Source organism: Apteryx mantelli, chromosome 30 (assembly GCF_036417845.1).
Source record: "Apteryx mantelli isolate bAptMan1 chromosome 30, bAptMan1.hap1, whole genome shotgun sequence".
NCBI lineage: Eukaryota > Metazoa > Chordata > Aves > Apterygiformes > Apterygidae > Apteryx > Apteryx mantelli.
In genome coordinates, this window is record NC_090007.1 from 6,090,613 (window position 1) to 6,116,499 (window position 25,887).

The 25,887-nt window shown below is 49.2% G+C and overlaps 1 protein-coding gene across 1 annotated transcript in view; it reads left to right on the plus strand.

Annotated features, from left to right (window-relative positions):
• ADAMTS10 (ADAM metallopeptidase with thrombospondin type 1 motif 10) overlaps nucleotides 1-25,887 on the plus strand; it is a 62,379-nt gene that overhangs the window by 6,265 nt on the left and 30,227 nt on the right. The window contains exons 2-7 of the mRNA XM_013944635.2: nucleotides 8,196-8,534; nucleotides 14,105-14,469; nucleotides 19,271-19,430; nucleotides 21,753-21,970; nucleotides 23,227-23,310; nucleotides 23,696-23,841. Of these exons, the coding sequence (XP_013800089.2) occupies nucleotides 8,447-8,534; nucleotides 14,105-14,469; nucleotides 19,271-19,430; nucleotides 21,753-21,970; nucleotides 23,227-23,310; nucleotides 23,696-23,841 (1,061 nt within the window). The 5' untranslated portion in view covers nucleotides 8,196-8,446. The remainder of the gene's footprint in view (nucleotides 1-8,195; nucleotides 8,535-14,104; nucleotides 14,470-19,270; nucleotides 19,431-21,752; nucleotides 21,971-23,226; nucleotides 23,311-23,695; nucleotides 23,842-25,887) is intronic.

Here is a 25,887-nt window from a genome sequence, read left to right on the forward strand (position 1 = left end):
CAAGTCTGGGTCACATGGAACTGCTCCAAACCATTGCATAAGTCCTGTCTGACAGTGGACCTGCATGAGAACTGGTGGAGTTGCCTCCTTAAAGCAAAATAAGTCCTAGGCTAGGAGCTTTCTGTGTCGCTCTGTAGCCATCTCACCTCTAGCCGAAGTTGCCTGGTTGAGCAGGTAGACATGGGCGCAGCCCTGGGGCTCGCACCGCTCTTTGCCCCCTCCTGATCACCCTTCCCCAATAGTGGCATGACTTGGCCCTTCTCAAACACTTTCCTATCGAGGACCTCTGAGCTTTTTACCACACCTGGGGAAATGAAATGACCCCAGCTTTACAGATAGGGCCAAATTCTTCTAGGGCCAAATAGTATTTCCAGAAAGCAAAGCAGCCAGTGTCAGAAAGGAATCAGTGCTCCCAGCTCCGCACTGTCATACCTTGCTTTCTAATGGGTCCTTTTTGCTCCTTTGGTGGTGAAATTAAAGATCCTACTGGATTTTGGAGAGAGCAAGTGGGTAATTCAGTCCTTTCCTCACTAAGCTTGCACTGAAGAGAATTGACTGTAAAACAATTCTCGTGTTTAAAAAAAAAATACTCCCACACAGTCCTGGAGTGAGCCCAAAACCCTCTGAAGCTTGCTTGTACAAAGGGATCGAGGGTGTGCCTGGCCGGAGCACTGGAGGGCCTGGCGCAGAGCTCAGCAGCGAGACCCAACCAAGGCAGTGGGCTAGTTCAAAGGCAGAGGGTGTTCTCTGGCTCACCCGGAGCTGGGTACCAGGCTGCTAGCAGGGAGACCTGACACCCACGCTCAAATCCCTCTTTTCTTGGATTCAGACTGGTAGCTCCAGTCTGGATTTCCGATGTTGCTGGTGAGTACCTTTGTACTGGACTGGATCTTATTTTAACACTGCCAAACTGTATCTCCAGGGATGGGTGTCTCCAGAGAACCATTCATCTGGCCTTCTTAGGAGGTGTTTCATCCCATCCTACAAGTAAGGTGGGCTGAAGTGGTGAGATGGGTCCCTTCTTAGCCTGGTGGACATCCAGCTAGAAAGGGGAAGACAAAAGCTCTTGTCCTTCCTCCAGGGTGAACTTGATACCAGGAACAACTGGGTAAATGGCGAGGGGTTCCTAAATGACCTCTGCAGAGCAGTGTAAGAAGTGTAACAGGGTAAGAAGTTCCCATGGCTGGAAGTTGCTGCTCTCTGGTGAACTGTGTTAACTAACTGCATGTTTGTTTCTAATTCTTTGCTTGTCATGCCCCGAAAGAGGCCTGGGCCAGAGCAGCAAGGCTCACTAAGGTTCAAATTCTTGTTTTCAGTCCCACAGATCTGAGACTTTAACCTATTTTTCCTATTCCTCAGCTGATGGTCCTTGCAGTGAGCTGCTGGTTAGCTAGTGCTGATTTTTGTTTTTAATCCATAACTCCATTCTAGAGCTGAGAAATGAGCTCCCAGTGGAAGTACTGTCCTAGCTGGCAAACAGACCACAAAAAACCTCCCGTCATCTGCAAATGAGCATGTTTTCAACTTAACAGTCTCTCCACATATTTTGCGGGGAGTGTCGGGACTGTCTCTTGCTCTGAGCCAGAGGAGCTGCCGGGGGCATGACGCTCGCCGCCTGCCCGGCCTCTCACCCGCTGCTGGAGGCCGCGTTGCACGGCAGAGGGGGAGTATTGCTGTTTACTGTGTCCTGGGGAACGTGAAGGGACCTGCAGAGAGCCGAGGTGATAACTCCACATGCACGAAACGCCCACCATCAAAGGGGAACACAATGGGCCAATGGTCTCTGGCCTGGGAGCAAACACACAGCTGTATTTGCAATCCAGCACTGAGACGGAGGAACCTGAGTGTTTTGATAGTTTTGGGTGTGCAGAGTCTGAGGAGATAAAAAACAAGAGGGGCGGAAATGGTGAGAGATGATTTGGGAGCAGCTTAAAGGGAAAGGAGGAAGGTTTGTCTTCAGCAGCTTTCCCTCATCCAGCTCTTTCCTCTTGCTCCTCATGACCCCACCGTTGTGGACAGGAGACCTGCTGGTTCGTTACATGGTCCTTCCTCCTCTTCAGCTCCTCACGCCCTGTTTCCCTTCCCTTCCCAGCTGTTCGTGGTGAGGAGAGGCCAGGAAAATGCGGTGGAGCAGAACTAGTTGGTATCAGAGCAGCTCAACAGAGCAGAGGGAGAAGAAGGTGACGTTCCAATGGTGACGATGCAATCCTGTGCAATATGCTCTAGGTGACCCTGCTTGAGCAGGGGGGTTGGACTAGATGATCTCCAGAGGTACCTTCCAACCTCAGCGATTCTGTGATTCTGTGATTCCCTTTGACCATGAAGTGCAAGCAGGTCCTGGCCATGCCTAGCTGAAAGGACTGAGGCTCTGATTTTTTGCTGCAGTAATGATTGCCAGAAACATTGCCCTTTCCTCTCAGCTGTACCAAGAAGCTTGCTAAATTAAGCATGCAAATCCACTGTGGTGAAAGTTAACATTTGATGGGCTTGGTTGAAAGTGCAAGAAGGAGGTTGAAAGTGCAAGAAAGAGGTTAATTTTCCTTGAAGACACCATGTTTCAGTATGTGTTTTTTCTATATCTGGACAGAGCTATTTGGCCATGTGTTTTCTTATGCCAAAAAGGTTGATCCGGGTCAGCTGGGCTGGGTTTCTCTTAGCTGCTGTCAGATATGTGGAGGAGACATCTGTGTCTGCACTAACTACCCACGCTCTGCTCACTGGGGTGGACACAGGGCCCCCATGGCAGGTTCAGCTCATGCCAAAGCAGACCTCTAAAATATGCCATTGAATTGTCCCCTTGAATCACCTGTTTCTTTCCGATCTGCATAAAGGGAACCGGATGACTGGGTCGCATATATGTGTCCACTTGTAGCTGCGTGCGGTCACAAGAGGGGGATCCCAATCCTTCTTGTGATGGGCCATCCCAGACCAGTCGCCGTGTCCGAAATGGCCAAGGTGATCAGCTCTCCTCCTTCATGTGCTGCCTCTAGGCTTTGGGCTTTTCCTTTAGACACGTAGGGAGCAGAGGGGGGCTGCTCGCTAGGCAGAAATCAAAGACCTTCACCACAGGACAGGGGAGACAAAGTTAAAGTAATAATCCCAGCACAGAGGGTTTTGGCAATGGGAGAGGGACCTTGAGGGCAGGTTCCTCCCTGTGATCCGGTTTTCTCTGGTAGATTAGGATTGCTGTGAGACTGGCGGTGAGCGGTGGATAAAAGGCTCTCCCTGGAGACCCAGGCAGGGCTTCCTTCAGCTGCTGCCTGGCAAAGCTCACAAGAGCTTTCGCTTTCAAGACGTTCCAGTCCCCAGTTAAACAATTTCCTCAGCCTCGCACTTTATCTGAGCAACCTCTGTCCACATTTGCTTTTGCAAGAATGTGGAAATCAGACGGATGGTCCAGGTGTTCCTGTTTCTCTGTCCCAGAGCGTGTTCAGCCCTGCAGATTGGGTAGCGGACAGTTGCATGGTAATTTGCGGTTGTTGAATTTAAGCTGTGTCCTTTGAGCAGAATGGCTGAAATAAGCTGAAATTGTGACCGTCCTTAGAAACCACATGGAGTTATCCTTCTGCCTTGGTGCAGTATTTGTGCCTGCATCTGACAGGCAAGTTTTACCCAAAACTCTTGGGCCTCCGTGAAGCAGCAACAGCACTAGCAGGTGAAAAAAGGGAGGGTGTTCTTCAGAAAACATGGTGATTTTAGGCTCAGCCTCTGTGAGCTACAGGCACTGCAAGTTTTGCTGTGTGGCCATGTCCTTAGACCACAGCTGTGATAACGGAGGTAATAACCGTGCATTTTGAGCAGAGCAATGGGTCCATGTGAGTTGTGGGTAGGCCTGAGAAATCTTCATGTGAAGAATCTTTCCTGCTGCAAAGTGCCTTGCTGTGGTACTGTCATAGCCGGTGTACTGCATATCCAAGGGTCTTGCCATCTTCAATGTATTTAGCCTGGTCTCCTAAGGAAATAAGGCCTGTGGAACAAGTATGTTTGCAGTGATTCCCCCCCCCCCAAGAACTTTTAAATTTGTTGGCCGATTTCGATCACATTGGATGGAAATCCCTATGATGCAGAGATTGTACAGGCTGTGTGCCGTGGCTGTGTAGTTGCCTTCACTGTGGGAGGTCTCAGGTGGACCTCAGCTGTGTTATTGCAGGCAGGCAGGAGGTCATTAGGGATGAAGGCTCGCCAAGCTGCAGGACATGGGCACTGCATGTTCCTATGGAGAGTCCTGTGCAGTTAGGAAGTGCCATCAGCCCCATCTTGCAGAAGGCCAGAAGAAAGGCTAGATCCACAACAGCACTGTATTCCAGGGGGCTGTAGGTGCCTAGGGATCTGTGCAGCTTGACCTCAACCAGCTTGCCCAAGGAGGTGCAAGATGTAGATAACCAGAGCCAAGTCTCATAAATCCCAGGCCAGCCCCCGAACCAGTAGACCATCCTTCCTCTTAAGGCTGGGCCCCTGTTGTCGTTGCGACAACCATGATGACAGCGTAGGAGCAGGCCAGTTATTTTCATTCATTCATTAACCAGTTTGCTGATAGAAGCAGCCAGCAATGCTCTTCTCTGTGCAAGTGCTGCCACTGGCATTTTCTGCTCCCGGCACTTTCTGCTCCCACCGTTCACAGTGGCTGACGCTGCACATTGGGAAGCTATGTCAGTGGAAGGGCTGGGGGCTGGGAGGGGGGTGGATCACAAGTATTTCCTCCCACTGGGGCATGCTGGAAGCAGCAGTCTGTGTTTGTATTTATTTCTCTCTCAAAAAGGGAAAAGGACACCTGAGCTCATAATTTGCAAAAGTTGGATGAGAAACCTGGAACCTGCAAGGCCCTGCATCTTTAAAAGCATTTAAGTTCCTCTTCTCTGCACTAGGAGGCACCTTGAACCTTCCTCTTGGCCCCGATCGTGGCCCATCTGCTTCCTATTACCTTCCCATAAAGCTGCCTCACCAGCCAAAAAGCCAGGCTTTCAGGGAATTCTGTCTGCAGACCCGATGTTGAAATTAGTAACAGTTGTCATCTGTTTTTTTCTTCTTTTCTTTTCTTTTCTTTATTCCCGCGTGAGCGTCAGAATGTCCCTTCTCAAGCCTTTCTGGGGTCTGAAAAGGCGACCTCAAATCCAGCCTCAGGTTCTAGCTCACCCCTTCCCTGCGGCTCTCTGGGAGTCCGGATCGCTGCTGCCTCGGTTGCTCCTGCGGAGCAGGGGATCCAAAGAGCCTCCTTGTCCTGGCTGCTCAGCCCACAAGTTCACACAGCGAAAGCCACCTTGGCACGCGGAGCAGGGAGTGTTAGCAGCTCGCGGGCGGCGCCTGCCAAGTACAATGAATTCCTAGGAAGGCAGCAAATCGGAACCAGCCCAAGTGAGGCAGGCACGAGACCTGGAGAGGTCACCCCGTACCCTGGGCCTCCTTACTGCCGGAGACCGCCTGCCTCCCAAGGTCCCAATGTTCTGCCGGCCCCTATGTACAGGTCGTGGGGTCCTTGCGCTAGTGCATGCCTGTGAATTATTGTCGTTCTGCAAGCAAAATTTGAAAACTGAGGTTATGGAAAAGTTTATCCATATTCAAGAAACCAGGAAGTCCATGTTCTTCCAGCTTCCCTCCTCTCTCTTCTGCGTTGCGGGTCTCTCTGTTGCATGATAAGGGCTCTCTGGGTCTCAGAAGTTGGACGCTGTTGGAAAAGGGAGATGTTTTCATTGCCATGTGCAGGGAGGAATCAAAGCTGGGGCCCTTCCCCCTGCGCAGTTTACGGGAATTTTGCAGCTGTAATTCCTACCATGTGGTGCTGCAAACATACCTCCTTCCCCTGGGGCCAGGGGCTGCAGGCTCCCCATGCCTGCAGCTCCCCACCGGCACTCGGTGCCTCTGGATACCCAGGAGCTGGGGCCAAAAGGCGAGGGGCAAGAGCAGGCAGAGGGGATAAGAGGCCATGAGTCACGGCTGCTGCAGCTCGGGGTCATGGAGACGCGGAGGAATGGCAGGAAATAGCATCTTTGAGGAAGCTGGTTCAACAGCTGAAAAACAAGAAAAATTAGCCATGTAGAGCCCAGGAGAAAAAAATCCTTCAGCTGAGCAGCTTTCTGTCCACAAGCCTTGGAGCTGTGACAGCATTTAAAAGCTGGAATCTCGAGCTTTAATAGATTCCGAAAAATGCTGACTTAGGAGAGCGTCACAGCACGCCGGGCTTTTGTTTTGCCTGCTCCCTTTTCCAGTTTGCTTTGTGCAGCCCTGAAGGGCATGGCAATGGAGCAACTCACAGCTCCTGCCGCCGTTTGGCTGTGCGATGCCACTGCCCTCGCTTCGCCCTCCCTGGCCCATGGACCCAGGGGTGATTCAGCCAAGGAGAAGCGTCGCTAAGCACCCAGGGCCTCTGGGTCCCAGGCAGCTGAGCTTGGCATCCTCATGCCATGACGGAACGGGGCAGGAGTCCTGCCGACGCTTTTGCCTCCTTTGGTTTATCTGCAGTTGGAGAGCAAAGCGGCCAAGGTGAGGTTTGGACAGTCATTCTCCAGGGAAGCACTGGGTTCTCCTGGCCACCGATTGCCTGCGCTTAACCTTTAAAATACGGCACTTTGAATCATGAGCTAAAGACACACAGTTAACCCTCTTGGTGTTTCTGTGTGGTAGGGGAACATCATTAACTTATTTAGATTAATTATTTGGGTAGAAAACATCTTCCTGGTCTGTGATTGTACCTCACCTACAAGACATGCAGTCCAGCCTGTGATAGGCGTTCTTCCATGCCCCCACCACACAAATAACACTAACTGCAGAGTAAAGATGGGAAAATAGAAGTAGAAATATATTACAGTCTACTCCAAGGTCACAAGGGGAATGGCAGAACTGAGGAGGAATAAGCTCTCCTGCCCTGCAATCTAGCTATTAGTTAGTCTTTGCTTTTTAAAACACGCACAAGAAGAGAGAAGCAATGGTTGGTAACATTATTCCAAGCATTTCCTTACTGCGATGAGGCCACACATGGTCCATCGCTATTGACACCTTTGCAAAGATCACCATCCTCTCATTTCCAAGTGGCTCTCCCAGTGAGCTCTGGAGCATCCCCTTTTCACGTCCCCTACAGTGCTCAGACACCAGCACGCAGCAGCAGAACTGTGCAAGCGCTAGCTATGTCACCGGTTTGAAATCAAACTTTAATACGAATGCGTCTGTGACTGTTCCATACTGCCTTTGTGGGCATGTTTGCATTTTGTTGCAGGGATGCTCTTGAGCAGAGCATCACTGTTGAGATAGTTGGCATTCTCCATGTGGTGGTTAGATATGTGCCATATTAGTTGCGTACATCATCTAATTGCTGGATAGAAACAAAAACCACAGGCTTTTTGCAACTTTCCAGTACTATGTGAATTTTGTATAATTGCCTCAGACTGAGTGGAAATTATCTGCAAGCCAAAAATATTTCACTGAAGCAATTAGCAAATCATTTTAAATAACAAATGCAATTGGAATCTCACAATCTATCAGTGGATAGAGCTACGGTTAAGGTTAAGTTCACTGAATGGGTCCTTTGTTTTGAAGCACTTTTTTAGGTTTGGCCGATCTGCTCGGAGAGAAAGTGCCTTCTCTTGCCATAGTGATAACCATGAAAGCCTATTTGAAAGCTGGGGAAACTTGAATAGAGAGAATTTTCAAACTGCCCCTCACTACCACTCTGTTAATGCTTTTATTTCTTATTCTCCTTTTTAAGAGATCAGGTAACTGTTTGGTCTGCCCTTCCTCATGGGCATTGTCAGCAGGACAAAGGGTTCCCATTTACTCTGAGTCTCCTTTCCTCCAGCAGTATAAGTTATAGAGCAGCCCTCAAAGGCACTTCACGCTGGCAGAGTGGTGCAGGGGCTGCGCTGCAAGCAGAATTCATGCCCGGGAGAGCACTGCCAGTGTCCAAGATCACCATAGCATGACGGCACTCTCTTTTCAGGGCCTGGGCATGGCATGATGCTAAACGTGGCTTTCAGGTGCTGTGACTTGACTTGGTTAAGTGCATTTGCGCTTCCTTTCCGTCCTTCCTTCCCCTTCCAATTTCTTACTTCCCATCCCTCTTATGCTCACTCTTCCCTTCTCTAGCTTCTGGCTTTCCTTGCTCTTTCCCCCCCAGTTTTTATCCCTTTGCACCTTCTATTCCATCATTTCTGTTTCCACTCTCTCCTTCTCTCCTGCTCACTTGTCCCCCGCCCTCTCTTCCACAGGGCCAATGCCACCAAGGGCCGTTGATTCGAATTAGCCCATGTTGACGCTATTAGGTCAGCCCAGGCACAGCGCATTGCCAAGACACTGTCGGCCTCGCTGCTTGCGGGAGAGATCAGAGTGGCTGAGGATGCCTGCGAAGCAACCGAGGACTCCCGTCTCTACATAAGCGGTGGCCGAAAGAGAGACATGTTGGGACAGCGCCTTTTCAGCTGGTACAATACTCCCTGCACTGAGACAAGCATCGCTAACTATGGCAATAGCTTGGAGGCTTCTCACGTGGACTGTCATCTTCACCACAGCTGTGTGCAGCTTCCCTGGTTACACCTTCCAGTCTCAAGGTAGGGATTGCCGTGGGGAGGGGAGAAGAGCTGGCACCATTGGCCTCCTCTGGCAGAATCCCTAATGCTGGCCCCGCGGGAAGTATTAGGGTGATACTGTGTTTGGGGCATAGGTGGAGATAGATACCCTGAACTCTGCTGTGCTCAGAACTGCAGCAGAAGTCCCACTGGTGATTTTGCAGGTGTGACACATGTCCCTTGGCCTGCAATGTGTTCTACTCTGAGATGTTATGCTCCTTGAATTCTTGCAGGACTTAGGATTCAAAGCAGCAGGGTCTGAATAAGGTGAGAGTCACATAACAGGCTTAGGGAACAGAAGGAGGTGTGGTAGCAACAGGGGAAGCTCCCCTTCCACTTGGGTGGAGCATCCTTGCATGAATAGAGGCTTTGTTGCGAAGAGGGATGTGTGTGTGCAGCAAGCGGCTGTGCTTGCGAGCAGCTGTCTGTGTGCAGGTGTGGAGGTCTCTGCTGGAGCATACAAACATCCAGGTACAGCTGAGTGGACAGACGTGCTGCTGGAGGAGCGGTTTGTGTGCATGCATTTCTGTAAGTGCTGCCATTAATATATGTTCAAATCTGTTTGGGCATAAGCGTTTTGTACCTTTATATGTGTGTGTGTTTCTGTTGTGCATGTGTTTAAATACAGAACTACATGTGCAAATTATCACAAGGAGGGCAGGAATGGGGGTCTCATGCACATTAGCAGCTTTGTACATGATTTTATTCCATGGATTGACTGGAAAGTGAGATGGGCTGCCTCTTAGCCAGCCTAGAGTGAAAATTCAACATTGACAGATAATACAGAATAGTTAAATTGCTTAATACTCATTTGTTTCTGTGACCATTTCTTAAGAGGCAATATGAACGCTAGCATTAGGCCCCAAAGGTAGGAGAGGTAAAAATGAAGAGCTCCTAAGTTAGATGTTTATCTGTAAATGGTGTTAATACCTCAGCAGTGTACTTACACAAACATAATGCTGAAATACCTTATGTGCCTGGGTTGATTGCAGCAGGGCCAAAGACAATGGTGTACTCAGCCCATTGCATAGCACGTCATCATCAGGCTGTTGTTATGTTGGCTATGGGTTGTCTTGTTAGGTAGAACTGAAAAGCGGGACAAAGGCAGTCCAAAGCTACATGCTGTCCTGGGTCTGAACACCATATCATTGCTAAATTTGAAATATCATTGCATTGCAGCTTGCACAGAGTGAAAGAAGAGGCAACCAAATTATACAGCTGTGCTGTGCATGCACAGTGCAGCATGCAACATTACACAGGCAGATTTTCTTTAATATGAAACAAACACAGTTTCTGATCCTTTTAGCCAATAACTCTGGCAATTCCTGATGTGAATGTTCTGGGCCTCCTGCATCTGTCACTTCACACCTCCCTCCATCTGCACCACCGCACTCGCAGCACTAGCACCACACTAATGAGAACTTCAGTGCCAAATCACCTCTGTCTGGACTCTCAGCAGCTAAAACCCTCCTTCGCTCCCGAGTCCCTGCACTGTGTTCTAATACAGCTCAGTTTAAACCCACGGGCTCACTGATAGTGTAGTTAGTATAGCCTCATTTGTGCTTACTGGCTTCCCTGAGCAGAGCAATGGGCAAGGGTCAGCTTGTGATGCTGCTGGGAGCGTGGTGCCATGGGTGAGGGCAGGCAGTAGCCAACCCAGGAATAGAAGCTTATCCCCTCTCCAGTCCCAGCCCAGTGCCCAGTGCCTTGGATCAGGCTGCCCCATGGGCCCCACTTACTGTCAGAGCCCTTTTTTAGGCTCCTGAACGGCTGGCTCCATGCTATTAATAATGCTCAACACTTTGCTTTGCCATGTTGCTGAGATAGTAAGTACATAATCCTCACAACGCCCTTTCAAGAGGGTGAGATACTGTTATCTCCACTTATCAGTTGGAGGTGTGGAAAAATAAAGGCCAGTGTTTTCAATAAGCCACTGATTTCGGTGGAGGAGACTTGCCCAAGCGATCCAGTCAATTAGCAATGGAGCAGGATTCATGTGCCCCATGTGCAGAACTCCAGATCAGTGTATTTATTTCATGCAGGAAAAAAATGAAGGTATTTTACTCATAAGCTGTAGGTATCCATGTGGCTGACAGCAGCCCAAAGTTGAAGGCCTCTTCAAGTCAGCAAAGCTGTAACAAACCTCAGAGGCCAATAATATCATGTGTAAACTATGCAATTTTTAACAATGCAGGTAATTACAGATGAAACAATTAACCAAGGACTCAGTACCCATCCCCCATTGCTGAATGCTTTTTAATCAACAGGAAATTTTCTTCTAGTGCTTTAGTTTAACCACAGTGATAGAACGTATGTTCCATGATATACTGAGCATTAAATGAGGATAATCTCACTAATCCCCTCTCACATGTAACTCTATGGAGGAAGCATTGAGGCTGCCACAAGGCCAGGGCAGACTGGAGCCAGGGGATCCCATAGCATTTTCCCCAGACATCCCTTGTGGGTTGTGTATCTGTGCTGCAGCTGGGGCTCCTCTCCACTCTGGTGAGAAGACCAGAGCAAACCTTTGCTTCCTTTTCATCCTTTAACCAGCTCCGTAATGACAGAAGAGATGAGGAGAGCATACAAGGTGAGGAAACAAAAACCTCCCCCTTCCCTCTTTGGCTTTCACCTTCCTTCTCTTCTTCTTTTCATTCAGCTTCCTTCTCTTCTTCCCTGTGCTTCTGCTCTGTCTTGTGCCTGCTCTGCCCTTTTCCTTCCTGTGCCTCCTGTGCTGTTCCTTCCCCTGCTGATGTGTTTGCCCTTTACATGAGAAGGTAGGAGGACGAGCTACATCACTCCTCACACTCTGTCCTTCCTGCATTCCCAGCTTTCTCCAGTCCCCTCTCCCAGAAAGATCTGCTGCTTGCTGAATGCCCAGCAGCCCACACAGCCATGGGCAGCTCTGTTTTCCTACTGAAGGGTTTTTTATAGCATCACACTGAAGCAGTTTGACAGCTGTCTGGAAACACCAGGCTTCTTATCACGGGTGCAAACCCTTTTGATACAGTGAAAGCAATATTGCATATTTCAAGCCAAGGTCTATTAATATAGCAAGTGGCTGAGAGGGCAGAGGGAACATGATGGATTTTCTGGAAGGAAGAAAGGAAGGAAGAAAAGGAAGGGAGGGAGGGAGGGAGGGAGGAAGCAAGCAAGCAAGCAAGCAAGGAAGAAAAGACCAAACAGTGCCATTCTTGATGCTGGGAGCTCCTAGTGTGCTCTGTAATATGGGGAGCAGGATTGAGGCAAGGGTGAGGAGCTGAGGGAGAAGGGAACATCTCTAATGCTGTTGGGTGGACATGAGCTAAGAGCAGGCCATGTGAGTACACAGGGTTAGGGAGCAAAAGGGATGTCTGTACGCTAATGCTAGAGGAGAGGAAGGGGCCAGCTGTAATCCTGGAAGAGGACACTGACTTTTTCCTTGGGTTGAAAGTCTCTCTTCATTGTTTTTTTCTATTTGTGATGTCTCCATAGTGAAGCATCCCTTCTTAAGACATTCATGCAATGCTGGGCACCGTTCTTATCTTTTTCCTCCTATGCCTCAGTTTCCTGAGTGACATTCCTGAGGTTGCAGATGGAGCCTGCACTACAGCAAAAGCTAGTTCTCACACACAACCTGAACCCCAGACCCTGGACACTTTCTTTGCCCCTGGAAGTATGTTGCAGGTCAGGATGAGAGACAGCAGTACAGGGTCCCAGGCATTTCTCTAGCCACTGGGTACATAAACCTCCTTCCTAGTCACTATTTTGTAAGCTCGCATGGACTGCAAAAAGAGAAAAACAAAAACAAAAAACTTCCGATAGCAAGTTTTTCCAAGCCTGAGGTCATTGCTTAAGTGCAAATAGTCACGCTTGTTTGCCCGGCTGCATCACACAAGAGGCAGTGTGATGTGGGAGAAGCTAAAGCACAGGAAGTTTAAAAAAAAAAAAAACCCTAATAATTACTTTTGGCTTGTTGAGCCAAGGGATAGGTGCCAGAGGTGCTTATGGTTTGGAAGGTTGGGAGCTAATCCCTAAACCCAGCTGGTGGGAAGGACTGTCCCATTAGTGGTGGCCAAGGAAACCACTCTGTCAGGATCCCACACTGGAAAACACACTAGAGGAAAAGAAAACTTTCCAGTGCTGCCATGTGGTAAGAGTGTAATTTGGAGTCCAAATTTATGATGGCTGGGAAGGCTTTGAAGATGGGTGCTGTGGAGCCAGGCAAAATGCAGCCACCCCAGAGCAGCCTGACCTCTCCCTGCTTGCTTAGGAAACAACAAGAAATAGGATGCAGAAACACAGTAAGACCCCTCCAGCATGAAAAGAGGGCAGATCCCCTCCCACTCCATAAGCAGACCTCCAACCATCAGGGACAAAGAAGAAAACTCTGTGATGGGGGTTGGGGAGGGCTATTCTGTCTAATGCATGATTTTTTACATCTTCTGCTAAAGCATTCAGTACTGAAGGCTGTCAGAGTCAGCTTGACCTCAGATCAGATCCAGTCTGGCAATCCCTGACATTTGATTAGAAAATGGGAAATTTCTATAGAGGTTACAGAGAGCCAATTTCTTTGACAGCCATAGGTATTGTGTTACTGGGCAAGCGCAGTCAGACATTTTGGACGGTGACATTGTCAGAGCACATTTCCTAAGTGGTACAAGACAGGCTCAAAAGCTCAAGTGTCTCGAGAAGGTGCTAAGCCAAGCTGATACGTTAAAGAGCACCAGCCTGGGGAGCTGGAAAGGCAGGATGGTCTAGTGGATAGAGACCTGGCTGGGGAATCAGGATGCCTGACTTCTTTTCTTGCTGTCTTTTTGGGCACAGCTGGGGAATTCTGGTTTCCCCCTTTTTTCTCTTTTAGTTTGATTGTAAGATTGTCATTGCAAGGATATTGTTGTGGTTTATCTTTGAGGGATGACTGGTGCCTAATGTATTAATGCAGCTGTGATCTGGGAGGCTAGTACAATACCGTTACTATGTGAATTATCGAAAGGCTGTGAGTTAGCAGGTCCACCTGGCAATCACCTGCAGAGGAAGAAGAGATTAGCCTCCATAGGCTGAAGGCCTTCATGAATACCCCAAGAGGCTTGCTCAGGATCACACAGCCTGGACAGGGCAGGGAATACAGGCATCATGTCCCTGTTGTGCCATAATTTCAGGGGCGTCCATCCTTCTGCCCATCTTTTTTATTAGGAGATGTCTGTTGTAAGCAGGCACAAGTGCGCTCAGTCTGTTCTTCAAGATGGAGGGAAACTACACGGCTGCTCTGGTGTGACACAGAGGAGATAAGTCCTACAAGGTGGCAAGGGGGTAAGCTGAGAATTGGTGCCCTGTTAATGCAGTTAAATGTGCTTTCGTTTGGAGCGTGAATGGCATGAGTGTGTCTGCCCGCAGTATGGCCACTGAATTACAGAATTCCCTTTGTGTCAGGACAGTGCTCATCCGCCTTGCGCTAGCTGTGAGCTTAGGTAATGTTCAGATGCAGCCAGCTCTGCATTAGGTTACTGGGTATTTTGCTCTGACTCTCTTTGCAGAATGTCATTCTTCCTGTGTTTGCTTTTCCTCCCCAGAGGAGTTCCTCTCCAGCCTCGATCACTATGAAATTGCGTTCCCCATCCAAGTGGATCAAAACGGTGACTTCCTCACCTTTGACATGAGAAGCCAGCTGAAGCAACGCCCTCGGCGCAGTCTGGGCTCCCTGCCCTATGAGCCATCTGAGCAACAGGTCTTCTACAAGGTCTCTGCTCATCGAACCCAGTTCCTCCTCAACTTGACACTGCACTCCAACCTGCTGGCTGAGCACTTCACTGTCGAATACTGGAAACGAGATGGTGTGGACTGGCAACATGATTTCCATGAAGACTGCCACTATGCAGGCCACTTGCAAGATCAGTACCGGAACTCAAAGGTCGCCATCAGCAACTGCAATGGACTGGTGAGTCTCCATATTTTGTCCAGCTGAGGGCAATACTAACAACTAGAGCTGCCTGTAGAACAGAGCAGATTGCAGCTTCTTCTATCCTCACTAGAGAAATGTAACCTAATTTGGGTCCCAGCAGGCAGTCTTCCATGGTGATGAGATAGGCATGGGGTTGGTGTCAAGCTAGAGTACTGCACACTGGCATCAAAAGTCGCCTGAGCGTGACGATGGCCGTATCTCTTCATTACATCTATAGAGGTTCCTGATTCATGTTTGGATTGCAATCCAGTTCCTGCTGAAGTCAGTGGGCGTCTTTCCATTGATTTTAACCAGAATGGGAAGAGCAAAGCTATAGACCACATTTGAATTATTCTGGCTCTCACAGAACTCTCCAGTCTGTTTCCAACAGCAACAGCAAGCGATATGTTTTGCATGTATTAGTGAGGAAGAAGTGCAGAAGGACAGGAATTTCACAGCACAACTGAGACTGTCAAAAGTGCATTCAAATCCTAATTGCAGTTACATTCCTGGGGTTCCCATTTACTTTTATTCAGATTTCAGGAGCTAAAAACATGACTTTTGGTGAAAAACTGAAATAGTCAGTGTTCTTCAATGTAAAAAAGAGAACACCAAGAGGGGACAAGGTGGCATTCCTCAAATACAGCAAGACTTCTGTAAAAAGGGAGGGAATAATCTGTTTTACATGCTTCTAACAACTAGGACAAGACATCATGGTCTTAATTATCAGCAAAAAAGCCTGATGGTAGACATCAATGGTAAGGATAGCTAAGCTCTGGACTAGATAGTGTGCAGAGTGCATGGCCCCTCCATCACTTAAGATCTTTAAGAACAGGCCAGACAAATGCCTGTCAAGACTACTCCAGGAGTGATTCATTAGCTCTTTCAGCACTGGGAGCAGACTAAGGATTTCCATCCATGTTTTTCTATGATATTTTGATATTGCCGGCTCACAAGGCAGCTTTCATGACCTGCCAGATGGAGGGATGAAGCAAACATACCTTTTCAGTGAATCCCAGTGATGATGGCTCCCTTGGAGGGGTAACATGTAGAAAAAAGCTCTATAGGCCAGATTCATATTTATCCTAAGGCTCCACCTCTTAGCAGTATTCTGGCAGTGTAGAAGAGCTTCCAAATGGGAATGAGTTCATGTTTGATTTATTGCTAAATTACATTGCCAGAACAGTGCTGTGGGTTATTAACAGAAATGAGAATCTGACTCATTATATCAGAGATTCTTGTGTTTCTATCTCACAGCCAAGAATCAGAGGCTGCATAAACCCTTGGTTTCCTAGTTAGCCCTTTGTTTAGATATGGGAATTCTGCTGAAGTCCTGGAAAAATTACTGATGTTCACAAAAGAAGAACTGAAGGGTGAGTTGGACATTGCTGGCTCAGAAGAGATCTGGCATTAGCCTACCTCCCCACTTCACAGTGGGCAGCAAATCCAGGGCAAGCAATGGCCAGGCAGCACTTACACTGGTATAATTTAGTCCACAGACTGAGTTTAGTGCTGGAGAGATACCAGGGGTTGTCTGGGGGAGAATGCAGCCAGGCGCAAAGAGGTACAGAAGGTTGTGCAACACCTCTCCTTTTCCTGACCACCATCCTTCTGCGCTGGAGAGCTACAGACATCAGCAGCAGGGGGAATCTTCTTGGTTAAGGAGAAAGACAGGGTCAGGAACTTGCCACAGCACGCTCTCCTCCAGGTAGGCATCAAGTCTGCTTAGGTGGGGACAAGTAGGGGCAGAAGAGAGCCTTCAGTTCCTGCGGTCTCAGAGGACGTGAGGTACAGGTGCATGCTGATGCGTGCCAATAGGGTGCTGCATGTGCTGACCCATGTTTGCCAGAGCTAAGCTCACTGATGGTGCAAAGGGACTTGTGTGTTATGTGTTGTGAAATGGCCACAAGCAGATATCAGGTGCTGTTTATGGGGTATTGCTGTGCACTAAGGAGGAGGAAAAGGGAAGAATGTGCCCACAAAAGCATCCAACACAAGGTGTGAAAATGGGTAACAAAACCCAAACCATCCTCCATTCCTTGAACTTCCCCACATCCCTATACAACTTCTGCTTCTGCAAGGTGTAACTGTAATCCCTTTTGCTTCCAAACACTTGCAACATGTAATTCACACCTTACGGCACCCTGACTTTAGACTGCTGATATCTGGGCACATTTCCATTGATTCATCTTTCTGGCCATATGCACACCATCATACGCACACATGCATATACGCGCATCGCACACTTACTGTGTCCTCCACATGCTCCTGCACAGCCACCCCAGCACGCAGGCATCCAAATCTGAGTACAGATAGATAGTGTATGTCAACACAAACATCTCCCCACGGCAGAGGGCTTCCCCGCAGAAGCCACACTGTGCTACACTTCAGTTTGAACAGGATAAAAGTCACTGAGGCTTAAGTTGTCGGAAGCAAAGGGCAAAATGGTCCATGTTCCAAAACACGCAGAGCCGTGAGCTGCCAGCAAGGCGAGGCCGCCAGCAGGGCTGAACACAAAGCAGCTGGAGCCTGCAGGAAGCAGCCCTAGGAGCTCTGCCTGGGCCTTACAGGGAACTGAAAAGCCTGTATTAAGCAAAGCCAGGTTTCAGCCCACTGGCTGTATGAGATCCCAAAGACTGGTGCCCTACCATCAGAAAATTTGCAGCTAGGGGAAAACAACTTTGGGAAAGAAATGTCACTCTTTTCCCTCTTAAGTCAGAGCTCATAAAATGACAGTTTAAAGGCCAGGTTTACAATCCTGTTTGTCCGTGCTGAAATGTTGCTTTTATCTGAATCGCCCTCCTGAAATCATTGGAACATTAAATGCTCAGAGCTGGGCAGATGGCCCTGCTGCTGATGCTAATATCAAGCTGTTTGTGTGTATTTAAGAGGAGACAGAAGAGCTGAGTTGCAGTATGTGGCCATGCTTTCCTAAGTGTGGTTATAAGCTAATAGGATAAACCATCCTTGCTCTGCAGATGACCTGAGTGAATCATAGACAGGATATCCAGCTTAGCTCCCCCACAAACCACAGAGATGTCTCCAAGGGCTTCTTGCCTCCCCCTTTCAACAGGCATGTGTCATGTCCACGACCCAGACCTCTATGCTTGGGTCTTTGGGGTAAGTGATGAGGGAGTTTTTAGACTCCTGTGATGGCAGGTCTTCACTATCAAAGGTTGTTGGGCAGATGGTGGAGTCTCCTGCGTCTAACATGCTGTGCAGACACTCCACATATAAGTTTCTGGACAGTTAGGAACTGTTTTTCTCTTGCAGTACATGGTTTTCAGGCAGGACATGCTCTCCTCTCCTGTTACTCTGCCCTAAGCCGGCAGTGACCTCCTTCTCCCCGTCCCACAAAGCCGGCAGCCAGCTGGCTTCACCGGCCGACACTCGGCTTTCCGTCGAAGTCCTCGCCAGGCTAACCTCACAGTACCTCACTTGTGTTTGAAAAGGTGGAGCCGAGCCAAGAGCAACAAAGCTTGGTGCAGAAGGAAATCCCCCGGCACTCTGTGGAGATGGGGACTTCGCTGTGCACACACTGCCCTGATTCAGCTTTCACAGCGGCGAGGGGAGAGACGGAGAGACCTATTACAGAGGCAGCCTCCACCCAAAGAGGGGTCTCCCCACTTGCCTGGCAATAACACTGTTACATAGTTTGCTCCTTCCTTGCAAGGACCTCAAGATGTTTTACAGAGACCTGCTTCCCCCCCAGCCCCTTCCTGGCAGATCGGGGCTCCTATCCCCATTGTATAGAGGGGAACTGTTGAAGTGTTAGGACAAGCGGTGGCAGAGCTGGTGACAGGACCTAGGAGTCTTTACACCCAGAGCTATGCTTGAGCGTGGAGAGTGGAAGGACAGGCCAACAATGTGGGTCTTGAATTTGGGACACTTCCTGGTCTGCCTGAGCAATGTCAGGCATGTTTCTGTGCCCTGGTTGCTCATTGATAAAGTTCAAACAATAGCACAGCCCTGTTTCTTGGAGTTACATGAAACTAAATCCAGTAAGAGGGTTGTCACAGCAATGGAGCTTCTGCTTATATAGCATTGAGCTGGAAGAAGCTTTTTAGGTTGCCAGTTCTAGGCCCACAGCTGAGATTTATTCAGTCAAAGAATAAAACAAGGGAGAACAAAAAAGCTGACTAGCTAAATCAACTGCTAATGGAGCAGAAATGTAAAAAGGGGCAGTGTTGCCTGTTGGGCACAACACTGGCTTCAGGCTATAGTGAAAGATTTTGGCCCCTGTTGGCTGCTTCATTGCAAATCAGACTTCAGATTTTGAAGATTCAATATGATTCTCAGAAGCCTCTAAATGTCTGTACTGCTCTGTATCTCTGTACCTCAGTTTCCCAGCTGGAGGTAATGGTCCTGAGTTCCTTTAAAATGCTCTTTGGTGAGGCTGAAGAGCATAGGAAGTAGACCTCACTGTTGGATAGTGCTGATGTTTGAAGGCATGGTATTTAGGATCTCAAAGACAACTCAGTTAGATTGATGAGTGCGTGGAACAGGAAAAAAAACTCATAATTTTGCAAGGAGAGATTGAGATTTTCAAAGGACTTCAATGAACACAACTGCCCCAAGGCATCCAAGAGCAGCTGGCTCAGTTTGAGCTGGTCCATAGGTTCATGTGATTCAGTGTTTGTGCGTAGATGAAGGATTCCTGCATGTTTTCAAAAAGTATTTGTCAATTCCCAGAAGTTCAGTGGTTAATCATCAGACAGTTTGTTATGGAAAGCTGCCACTATGTCACCCATTTCTCTCCCTTCCTTTTTTATTCCCTTCCACCTCTTTCCTTTCACAGCATGGGGTGATAGTTGCAGATGAGGAAGAATATTTCATCGAACCGCTGAGCCCAGGAGCCAACGTCAGCACAGGGAATGAGGGCAAGGGCAGCCCCCACGTCGTGTACAAACGATCATCTCTCCAGTATCCACACATGGATGCAGCTTGCGGCGTGCTAGGTACCTGCACCTACCAACACAACCTCAATCCATCCCAGTGCAGGGTGGGAAAGTCCCTATAGACCAGACTTTGGAGTTCCACGCTGCCCTCTATGGCAAGAAACCAAATTTTTCTCCTGCACTTAAGAAAGTTTTATTTATGTATTTCCTTTTACCCATGTTAAGCATTTCTGGTAGCCTGGTCTGTGGGAATCTCTTGTACTCTATTTCACAGCAGGACATTTAGATTTGTCAGTAGAGGGTGGAATAGAAGAGCAAAAATTGCCTCTCATTGTTCTTAAGAAAATCCTCCCATATTTGGCCAATTTACAAGGTATTGGGAAATTGTAGTTCACATATGCTCAATAGAGCATTGTGTTTGGGTTTCAGTCTCCAAAACTTCTGTCCACATTGCGCATACTTCTGCTGCTGCAAGAGACCCAAGTAGAAAGATGTCTTGTAGGGTGGGATGTTGGATCCGGTTAGTCATAGTGGGCTAAATGGGAGACATTTGTACAGGATGATGATTGTGCATCTGCCTTCACCTCTACACCTATAGACCTCTAACTTCCTAAAGGATTCAAACAGGTCTACCCTTGTTCTCTTCCCACACAAGCCTGTGCTCTTCTCCTTCTTGCAAGCAGTCAGTCCATGTCCCAGAGCATGGGGGAGATCCCTGGCCTTTGGGAATGTACAAAGTTTCTCCATCCACCCAAAATGTTGCGCATATGCAGGATACCATTCCTTCTGTTTAGAGGCTTCTCTTGATTCTCTAAAGAAAGATGAAGGGAGATGCTGTTCCCACAGAGGGGCCAGCTGGCATTTTATGGATTAGAGTCAGAGGATGCAGAAGGAAGGCTGCTCCCTGTTTCTCCCAGCAGGTTTGTGTGTCATTTCAGGATATTAATCCATTGTCCCTGCGGTGACACTTGACCAGATGAGGAATCACTGCTAGAAGGGATGGATTCTCTGGAAACATCAGGGCATGGCCCACGTGATGTGAGGGGACCAGTGTCCCTCAGAGCCTGGCAGTGCGTTGGGAGACAACCTGCGTTTCCCTGGCCCTGCTCCTCCCATCACAGCTCTCAAAGTCACATTACACAAGGCTGCCAGCAGACTCCCCTTCTGCTGATTCTCTGCCACATTCCCCGGCTTCCAGACGAAAGTTAGCCTGTTCCCAATTGTTTCTTGGAAAGCAAAGACCATGGAGTAGGAGCCACAGGCCAAATACAGTTCAGAACAACCACAGCGCAACTGGCCTCAGCAAAGATGCCCCCTCCTATTGCTCCGCAGTCCTGACCTGTCCTGACCTGCCCAAGGCAGCCTGGCCTCTGAGCACCCAACAGTGAGCTCCCTCTGTTCAGCGCAAGGGTCCAGAGCCAAATCCAGCAGGTAGGCTGCAAGGACATCTATATTCAGCCCATCGTCCCAGTCTCGCTAGATATCTGATGATCCCTGCATCAGAGCAGAGGAGGAGGATTCAAGCTGCTCTCTCAACAGGACAGTATCAGCGGTTGTAACTCGCCAGACAGCTCTCCTTCCCTGGGGTAGTCTCCAGGCAGTCTCTGCAGGGTTCAAGTCAGGGATGGAGGCTTTGGTACCTGAGCTGACGGCCCCACTGGGTGCATCTCTACAGTCAGGTTGGTAGCACATGAAGCCTGGAGCAAAGTCCTACAAACCTGCTGCTGCTGCTTTGGAGGCTGCAGCCATTACTGCAGAGGAAAAGCCAAGTCCTAAATTCAGGTCCTGGCAGGAAAAGGAAAGAGGAAATGACCTTCAATGGCTTTATTTTCAGATTATGTCTGTGTAGTTTCTAATTCTATGCAGCTATTCCCTGTGACAGAGACAAGGGCAAGGTTTTGTAGCACAGAAGCAGTCAAACACACAATGAAGGTGGCTCCAGACTGAAGCAGCAGGATGGATGTGCTCCTCAGCATTCAAGTGCCTGGGGAGGAGGGCAGGCTGGATAGGAATGGGCAGGAGTTTAGAGAGGAGAAGTCTCACTGTGGGAAATGGCATTGGGAGCTGGATGAGCAGGGGAGCTGTGGGGCAGCTGGGATGGCAGGCTGGCTCTGGGAGAGGGTAGAGCCATGTGGGGGAAGCTCAAGGACTGGGATGGGGAGTGGTAACAGGACCAGGGATGTTTTAACTGAGTGAAGCTGGCACTAAGAGCAGGCCCATGATAGTGGGCACATTTGCTGGGTCTGTGTGTGGTGCATAAAGAGACTTGCAGTGGCCTTTTCTTCTCTGTGCTGAAAGCAAGCTAATATTGTCAACTTCTCACCTCCATGTGCTGCTGAAATGCTGCTGGAGGGCAACACAAAAATCTCTTTTCATCTCCAGATGAGAAGCCCTGGAAGGGAAGACACTGGTGGCTGCGAACACTGAAGCCCTCCCCTCTGAAGCCATCGGGCAACCACAGCCAGCGAGGCCAGCTGCCTCTGAAGAGATCTGTCAGCACTGAGCGCTACGTGGAGACCCTGGTGGTGGCTGACAAAATGATGGTGGGGTACCATGGGCGACGGGACATAGAGCAGTACATCCTGGCCATCATGAATATTGTAAGTGTTATAACCATATCACAAATCTTCGGGGGACCTCAGGGCTCACATCCCTAGCAGCAGAGAGGAAACAGGAATAAATCCTATTCTTAACCCCAGATACCAGGGATCAGGTCAGATGTCATAGGCTGCCACGTGCTTTTCCTGCAAGAAAAGTGGAATGGAAGGGACACAGTGGGGAAGTCAGATCTGTTCCAGGATTGCCGTGACTTCTCCCTGTCCCTAGAGCAAGAAGTTGTCTGGGGCAACGACCTGACATGCTGCCACTGTTCAGGAGCAGTCATATTCTGCAGAGCCCACAGGGACTCTCTCATGTATGGGAGGGGGCACCTATTTAGGAAGGTTAAACTCTGGCCCATCTGACCATGCTGCAGGCCAGACCCTGACTGGGAGAACAAAGCCCTTTCTTTGAACAGCATCTCTCATCTCAAATTAGCATTGCAAATAGGGCCTGGCAAACTGAGAAGCACAAGGGAAAACACAAGGGCAGTGAGCTCTCACACATTGGGGCTGATCAGCTGGAGGGGTGGGAAGGAATATCCCCCATTCTTTCCTGCAGCGCTGCCCAGTTCTCTGAGTTACTGCAGAGGAACCTCCTCTGCAGCATCAGGTTTGGGTCATTGCTGGAGGCAGGATAGCAGGCTAGATGCATTAACAGCCTAAGCTGGCCATGCTAAATCCTCCTGTGAGGTGAGACAGGCTTGGAAGTAGTCCATCAAACCTATGAAAGCCCCTCTGTGATGGTTCTTTGTCCTGTCCTCTGCAGGATCTCTTTTCATGGCTTGCTCTGTTTGCATTTCTAAAGCAGATGCCAGATTTTAAAACAATACAGGTTTTAACCATTTCATCTGATGTAAAATGCCCATCGTGTGGCAGTAGATTTCTGAGAGACATTGTGTCATTCCCTGTTGATAGGCAGTCAGGAAAGCTTTGTCCCCTTGGCAGGGTTTCCTCACCTGAGCTCCAGGCAAGGAGCAGGTGCTGCAGCATTTGGGCTTCACTGCTAGAATCACTCCAGAAGGAGACACCAAGGTCTGAACAAAGTTTAGGAGGTTCTACAATCCAGTGTGGCGTCCTATACCCATTTCTGCTTCCTGAGCAGATTGTGTTCAGACCCCACAACCCACACTGACGAAGCAGGTCTGTTTGCATCTGGCGGGCTGCCCGACATGTGCCTGCTCACCGGCCAATTGCCCCATCACCCAGCCAGCGAGCTCATTTTTAAGACTCGTCTTTTCTTGTTTCTTGGAGGTCAGGTTGCCAAACTTTTCCAGGACTCAAGTCTGGGCAATATTGTCAATATCCTAGTGACCCGGCTGATTCTTCTCACTGAGGATCAGGTAAGATGGGCTTTGCCAAGCCAGCTTCCATCATACTGCTGCCCTTCCTTTGTGGAACTGTGTGCTCCTCCTGGATGTGACCCCAGGGAGGTCCCTTCAGCACAGGCCATTGCAATCTGCTGGGTGTACCACACACTCTCAAAGGGGGCTGGTGACAGTGGTTTCAGGACCTCTAGGAGTCTGAGGACTGTTTCTAAGAGGACTATAATAGGGTGGCTCTAGGGAGTTTTAAGTAGCTTTAGTCCTCCTAAAGTCTTGCTTCCCACTGCCTCCATGCAAGGCGGGGGGCATCTGAACATGTCAGTGCCTGGCTGGTTTGGGAAGAGACAGCACTTTCATATCAGAGCTTCTTTGGGAACATGTTGTTATATTGCTTCCTTTCCAGCCCACCCTGGAGATTAACCATCATGCTGGGAAATCCCTGGACAGCTTCTGCAAGTGGCAGAAATCCATCGTGAACAGGAACGGCAATGGGAACGCTATCCCCGAGAATGGCATAGCCAACCATGACACTGCTGTACTGATCACTAGGTAAGGCTGAACCCCGGTTTAGTGTTGTCCTCCCGGGGGGGTGTCTTCGCTGCAGCTACCCCTCCATCTCTACCCCAACAGAGCATCCAGGGCTTACCTGCACCTTCCCATGCACTCCCTCGTGAACTGGCCTGGCAGCGACTGTCACTCAGACCAGCCACATGCCAGTTACCTTGCAGTGATGCAGATCTTTGCAGTTCAAATAGCGATCGTCCTCCAGTGTCCTCTCTCCATCTTTGTTGGGCTCTCTCCCTGTTGGACAGGGAATACGAAGGGGACAGCTGGGACAGTGGAAAGATCAAAGGGATGGCTGGAAAGATAGGGGATACGAAAGGGATAGCTGAAAGGATGGAGGATGCGGAAGGAGTAGCTGGAAGGACAGAGGGTGCTGAAAGGCAGCTCTAGGAGGTGCTGCCCCAGCTGCACCCTGCCTCTCTCTGATCAACACCGGCCCTCCGGCACCCACACAAGCACAGCTTAGGCAGAGGCGCAGAGGCAAGGGAAGAAATCAGTGGCAAAAGCAAGCTTTGTTTGTGCCTTTTTTTTTCTCTGGAGGGATGGAAGAAAGTCATAAAATGAAAGCAAGAGAGAGGGGAGCCTCCAAGCGGGAGCCGATTTCTTTGGCTTCCCTGCGTGCTGCGCTTCTGCTCCAGTTCCCTGCAGCCGCAGGAGCTGCACGCAGCCTGGCTCATGTCAGGGAGCTTGTGAAATTTTTACAGCACTGGAGGAGGAGCGAGCGAAAGGCCCTCTCGGCCCCAGCTTCACCCTTCCAGGATTGCAGCGTCTGCTTTTCCTCCCCCCCACTCCGCACGTGTGGGACACGGACGCTGACTCCGAATTCTTCGGCCTCCCACCAGATGTTTGAACTAACCCTAAGCGACTCGCTGGTCCTGCCTTGCTGAGGCCAAGTCCTGCGCCAGCCCTTGGACAGGCCAAGTGTATCCAGCCCTGTCTCTAATAAATTCCCCGTCTTCCGATAACATCTTGCTGAGCTGTGGGCTTTTTTCTCTTGCGGAGACGTGTCAAATCAGAACCTCAGAAGGGTTTAACGGAATCCGCTCGAAACAAAGCAACAAATGTTTTTCACTCACTTGGTTTCCTGTCGGGGGTGAGAGGTTTGGACACTTCCAGCGAGCGGGAGAGGCCAAAGGGACAGGAGCCATTACCAGGAACATTTTACACTTAACCCATCGTGTGCTATCAGCTTGTTTGTTCTCTGTTTTCACGCCCGTGGGGCCGATGGGACGAGCAGTGTTGGACAGGGAGACTCAGTGCAGGCAGCCTTGCTGGCATCCCCCACAGCCAGCATCCTCGGGGTTGAGCCCCCTTCCCGCACAGGCGGCAAGCACGCCTCGCAGCCAAGCTTCAGCACCCACAGCACAGCTCTGAGATGTCCCAGCCTGGTTACCACTGGTCCCCCCACCTGCAGATCCCACATGGATTCAAGTGTTAACCTTGCCCCTTTCAGCCGGGGATTCCCACCTCAGCCGCCAAGACCCAAATGGTTGATGAGGGCCACGAACTGGGCAGGACCTGGAGAAGATAAGTAAACAGAGGCATGGAGGGCACATGGCTGATATCATCGCCACAGCTAAAATGCAGTATTCATTCTCTGGCCCAAAGTGGTCTGCAGTGCTGTTCTGGAGCTGCTGCTGCATCCCATGGCATGGTGCTGTGTTTCAGTTTGGATGAGATTTGCTTTGTTGTCCTCATTAAGCTTCAACTTGTACACAGCTAAAGATGTGCAAATGGTTGATTCCTTGATGCAGCGGCTGAAAGTCAAGGCAAGGAAGGGGCAAAGAGTCATTTTGAATCAACCCATTTTGAATTTGTTTGGAACATTCTCAGTGAAGAAAGAAACTTAAAAAAAATTGTAGAAAATCAATTTAGCATTTTAATACAACCAGAGTGAATTTGGACATGAAACGTTTCCTTTTTTTTAGTTTTTTTCCAAATTACGTTTTTGACTAATAAAATTTGCTGCAATGGACCTGAATTTACAGATGTCTTTACCAGCCTCTATGTCTTTGTCTCTCTGTGCTGACA